Raw genomic sequence first — 6000 nt, forward strand, 5'->3', positions numbered from 1 at the left:
TAAATATAATTTAAATAAATCTAAATAAAATTACTATAATTAACTAAATAATTCCTATTAAAACTAAATACTTACCTATAAAGTAAACCCTAAGTTAGCTACAATATAACTAATAGTTACATTGTATCTAGCTTAGGTTTCATTTTTATTTTACAGGCAAGTTTGTATTTATTTTAACTAGGTAGAATAGTTACTAAATCGTTATTAACTATTTAATAACTACCTAGTTAAAATAAATACAAATTTACCTGTAAAATAAATCCTAACCTAAATTACACTAACACTACACTATAATTAAATTAATTCCCTAAATTAAATACAATTATCTAAAGTACAAAAAAACAATCACTAAATTACAGAAAATAATAAACAAATTACAATATTTTTAAACTAATTATACCTAATCTAATCCCCCTAACAAAATAAAAAAGCCCCCCCAAAATAAAAAAAAGCCTTACCCTACACTAAATTACAAATAGCCCTTAAAAGGGCCTTTTGTGGGGCATTGCCCCAAAGTAATCAGCTCTTTTACAAATTCCCCCCCAACATTAAAACCCACCACCCACATAACCAACCCTACTCTAAAACCTGCCCAATACCCCCTTAACAAAACCTAACACTAACCCCTTGAAGATCACCTTACCTGGAGAAGTCTTGATCCAAGCTGGGTGAAGTGGTCCTCCAGACGGGCAGAAGTCTTCATCCAGACTGCATCTTCTATCTTCATCCATCCAGCGCCGAGCGGGTCCATCTTCAAGACATCCGGCGCGGAGCATCCTTTTCCAACAAAGTCTTCTCCTTTAAGTGACGTCATCCAAGATGGCGTCCCTTCAATTCCAATTGGCTTATAGAATTCTATCAGCCAATCGGAATTAAGGTAGAAAAAATCCTATTGTCTGATGCAATCAGCCAATAGGATTGAAGTTCAATCCTATTGACTGATCCAATAAGCCAATATGATTGAGCTGGCATTCTATTGGCTGTTCCAATCAGCCAATAGAATGCCAGCTCAATCCTATTGGCTGATTGCATCAGCCGATAGGATTTTTTCTACCTTATCAGCCAATCGGAATTGAAGGGACACCATCTTAGATGACGTCACTTAAAGGAACCATCATTTAGTAAGAATACTTTGTTGGAAGAGGAGGCTACGCGCCGGATGTCTTGAAGATGCACCCGCTCTGCGCCGGATGGATGAAGATAGAAGATGCTGTCTGGATGAAGACTTCTGCCTGTCTGGAGGACCACTTCGCCCGGGCTTGGATGAAGACTTCTCCCGGCCTCGTTGAGGACTTTGCCCGAGTTGGATGAAGACTTCTCCCGGTAAGGTGATCTTCAAGGGGTTAGTGTTAGGTTTTTTAAGGGGCATTGGGTGGGTTTTAGAGTAGGGTTGGTTGTGTGGGTGGTGGGTTTTATTGTTTGGGGGGGATTTGTAATTTTTTTTACAGGTAAAAGAGCTGATTACTTTGGGGCAATGCCCCGCAAAAGTCCCTTTTAAGGGCTATTTGTAATTTAGTGAAGGGTAGGGCTTTTTTATTTTGGGGGGGGCTTTTTATTTTGTTAGGGGGATTAGATTAGGTGTAATTAGTTTAAAAATCTTGTAATTTGTTTATTATTTTCTGTAATTTAGTGTTTGTTTTTTTGTACTTTAGATAATTGTATTTAATTGTATTTAATTGTATTTAATTCTATTTAATTTATGGAATTAATTTAATTATAGTGTAGTGTTAGGTGTTAGTGTAATTTAGGTTAGGTTTTATTTTACAGGTAACTTTGTATTTATTTTAGCTAGGTAGTCAATGTTAGGGACGGCAGATTAGGGGTTAATAATGTTTAACTAGTGTTTGCGATGCGGGAGTGCGGTGGTTTAGGGGTTAATATGTTTATTATAGTGGCGGTGATGTCCGGTTCAGCAGATTAAAATTTTTATTTTAGTGTTTGCAATGTGGGGGGGCCTCGGTTTAGGGGTTAATAGGTAGTTTATGGGTGTTAGTGTACTTTTTGACACTTTAGTTATGAGTTTTATGCTACGGCGTTGTAGTGTAAAACTCTTAACTACTGACTTTAAAATGCAGTACCAGGCTTGACAGGAGAGGGTCTACCGCTCACTTTTTGTCAGACTCGTAATACCGGCGCTATGCAAGTCCCATTGAAAAAAGAGGATACGCAATTTACGTAAATGGATTTGCGGTTTTTCTAAGTCTGGCCAAAAAAGTGAGCGGTGAGCCTGTACCTGCAAGACTCGTAATACCAGCGGACGTTAAAAAGCAGCGTTAGGACCTCTTAATGCTGCTTTTTAAACCTAACGCACAACTCGTAATCTAGCCGTAAGTGTTTAACCCTTTTTCTGGAGTTAAAGATATATATTTGTTTAAGCAATAGTGCAATGATTAAATGCTCTATAATACAGCAGAGGAATTTATTATTATTCCTTTTTATCCATTTAAATCTCAGATGAAAGAAGACTATTTTTGCCTTTATCCTGTTTAGTTATTGCTATACTAGATATGCATTAGGCACTATATCATTCATTTTAAAATATAAAAATGGTACTAATGTCCACTATTTTATTGGACTAGTAAAATACATTACCCGCATAATAACTATACAATACATTTCTCAAAATTCACTTAAAGGGATATGAAACCCACATTTCTTCTTTCCATTTTTTGGCTCAGCACCCTGGGTAGCGCTTGCTGATTGGTGGTTACATTTAGCCACTAATCAGCAAGCCCTACCCAGGTGTTGAACCAAAAATGAGTCGGCTCCTAATACATTGCTGCTTTTCCAATAAATATACCAAGAGAACAAAGAAAAATTGATAATAGGAGTAAATTAGAAAGTTGCTTAAAATGGCATGCTGTATCTAAAGCATGAAAGAAAAAAAGTGGGTTTCATATCTCTTTTAAAAAAAAAAACGGGGTGAAATCAGTATTCCTCTTTTTTATGGTCAAAGTTATCCACTTACATTGTATCCAGAGTGACTTCTGAATTCCAAACCAAAGTATTCTTTTTCTGTTAGATTTAGATGACTGCAGCTCATGTTAAATAAATCTTTTCCAGGGGCTTTTTGCTGAAATAATAAAAAAAAATATCAAGAGATCTCCATAATGTATATTTCACCTCTGTTTAGAGATGGCAGATGTTCAGTGTTCAACCGGACTGTCCAATATTTTAACAGGCTATCCAATAAAATCTATACAAACATTTTGGAGAATGTCCAGGTTTTTTTTTAACATCCCGGAGCTGCAGCTAAATTTGAAAGGTTTCCTATGCCTCTAATACAAATATATCACCAGAAAAAGTAACTCTCTCATGCACTACTATATGTGTAACTGACAGCTAAGATGGTTTAAAAACACTGGTTTATTCCTTATTTTAAGTAAAGGGGAAGATAATTCACTGGTTTCTGCGTTACTGGCAACCACAAGTGTAAAAGCTCTGCCCAGTGTGTCTTACTGGCATCAAGAAGTGCATTACCAAAAAGATAAAAGGATTGCTTTATGTGTTACTATCTGCTTTGAGGAGATGCCACTGTATGGCTGTAATTTCTAAAGGAGGGCTATTGATTGTGAAGGGTGTTCTATCGATATTGTGAGCCTGCGCTTGGAATAGCACACAATCTGGTATTGCAAGAAACAGAATAAACAGAGACTGTTTAGCATGGCCAACATTACTTGGGTGCATCCTATTACCCTTTTAGCAATAACATGCGTGTGTGTAAAAAACATGATGTAAGTAAGAATGAATGATCAAAATGCAAAGTGAGTGAACAGAAGAAAAATCTAAATCAAATGAATATTTGGTGCGACCACCTTTTGCCTTCAAAAATAGCATCAATTCTTCTAGGGCTAGTTGAACAAAGTCAGGGATTTTGTTGGCATATAGGGGCATATTTATCAATGTGTGAGCGGACATGAAGGATCACTGGAAACAAGGGGGCATCAAGCTCCAATCGGAACTTGATAATTTGGCCCCTAAGTCATTAACTGAAACAGAAACAGCTGTGTAGAAGGAATAAAACTGGGTGAAGACGTTCACCCCGCATAATTACCATACCTTATAATATCCGAGTTATTCTCATAGACGTGTTCTATTTTCTATTCTTCTTTCTTATCTATACTGCTCTACTTTACTCTTTTTGATTTTGTCTAATCAGTTTTATAACTTTGCTGTGACCCACTAACCCAGATCTGGATATGGACAATATTACTATTGGGGGAAAAAAAAAGAAGGGGACTAACAACATCAAGGACCCTCCCCTTTAATATCCAGAAGAACTTATTTGTACTTGACTAGCCAATATTGTTACCTGACATTTTGTTTTCTACATAGATGTTTTGCATTTAGATTTTTTTACTTTATCTTCTACAATAAAGCTTTAAAAATTTAAAAAAAAAAAAACTTGGTGAGGAACAGCCAAAATCTGATAACAAGCAGCTATTTTCCAAGTTTTGAGGTATGACTATTAACACTGAAATGGCCAAGAACGCATATTACGAGTCGTGTCGGTACAGCTATAATGCAACGTCCGTTCCGAACTCAAAAAATGGAGGTTTGAGTGCAGGATTTTCCAAAGCCCCGTATTACAGGTTGTGCGGTCCGGCTAGAATGCTTGCGTTATAGACTATACCGACACAATCTATACAAACATCTGAGACCAGTAGTTATGGATTTTGCAAAACAAAAATGTTTCACAAAACTCATAACTAAAATGTTACAAAGTAGACTAACCCCCATACACTACCTATTAATCCCTAAAACGTTGCCCTCCCGCATTACAAACACTATATTAAACTTATTAACCCCTAATTTGCCGCCCACCCACATTGCGACTATAAAATTAACCTATTAACCCCTAATCCACCACCCCCGACATCGCCAACACTAAATAAACCTATTAACCACTAAACCGCCAACCTCCCGCTTCGCAAACACTATATTAACCTTATTAACCGCTAATCTGCTGCCCACCCACATCGCGACTATTAAATAAACCTATTAACCCCTAAACAGCCAGCCCCCCACATCGCCAACACTATAATAAAGTATTAACCCCTAAACCCCCAGCCCCCCACTTCGTAACTACTAAACCTATTAACCCCTAAACCACCCCCATCGCAAAACACTAAATGAAACTATTAACCCCTAAACAGCCAATAGGATGAGAGCTACTGAAATCCTATTGGCTGTTCAAATCAGCCAATAGGATTTCAGTAGCTCTCATCCTATTGGCTGTTTTGAACAGCCAATAGGATTTCAGAAGGTCTCATCCTATTGGCTGATTTGAATTTTATGAATCAAATCCGCCAATAGGAATGCAAGGTACACCATTTTGAAACGGCTACCTTGCATTCAACTTCAGTGTACGGCGGTGACCATATGAAGAGGACGCTCTGCACAGGATGAAGATAAAAGACGTCCCCGATATGGATGAAGACTTCTCGCTGCCTGGATGAAGATGGATGTTTGAACTTCAGGAAACGTGAGTAAAATGTATGGGCTTAGTGTTATGTTTTTTTGGTGGTGTTTTTTTTTAAAGATTAGGAATGGGCACTTGTAAAAGAGCTGAATGTCCTTTTAGGGACAATGGGTAGTTTAGGATTTTTTAGAGTTATTTTTTTTATTTTGGGGGGTTGGTTGGGTGAGGGGGTTACTTTTATGGGTGACTTAGTAATTTTTTTAAGGTAAAAGATCTGTTTAACTTAAAGGGAAATAAAACCCTTTTTTTTCTTTAATGATTCAGTTAGAGCACGCAATTTCCAATTTACTTCTGTTATCATATTGTCTTTGTTTTCTTGTTATCCTTTGTCGAAAAGCAGTCAAGTAAGCTTATGAGTGTGCAGGTGTCTGCAGCTCTATATGGCAGCAGTTTTGCACTAATGTTATACATTAGCAGGAGCACTGGATGGCAGCACTATTTCCTGTCATGTAGTTCTTCAGGCATATTCATGCTACCTACCTAGGTATCCCTTCAACAAAGAATAACATGAGAACAAA

General features: G+C 37.1%; 1 protein-coding gene across 1 annotated transcript in view; it reads right to left on the reverse strand.

Moving 5' to 3' along the window:
• Positions 1-3477, reverse strand: part of FRMD7 (FERM domain containing 7) — a 299794-nt gene extending 296317 nt beyond the window's left edge. Inside the window, exons 1-3 of the mRNA XM_053714655.1 lie at positions 3460-3477; positions 3277-3342; positions 2969-3073 (exon numbers count right to left, since the gene is read on the reverse strand). Of these exons, the coding sequence (XP_053570630.1) occupies positions 2969-3073; positions 3277-3342; positions 3460-3477 (189 nt within the window). The remainder of the gene's footprint in view (positions 1-2968; positions 3074-3276; positions 3343-3459) is intronic.
• Positions 3478-6000: the final 2523 nt, after the last annotated feature.

Source organism: Bombina bombina, chromosome 1 (genome assembly GCF_027579735.1).
Source record: "Bombina bombina isolate aBomBom1 chromosome 1, aBomBom1.pri, whole genome shotgun sequence".
Classification (NCBI taxonomy): domain Eukaryota; kingdom Metazoa; phylum Chordata; class Amphibia; order Anura; family Bombinatoridae; genus Bombina; species Bombina bombina.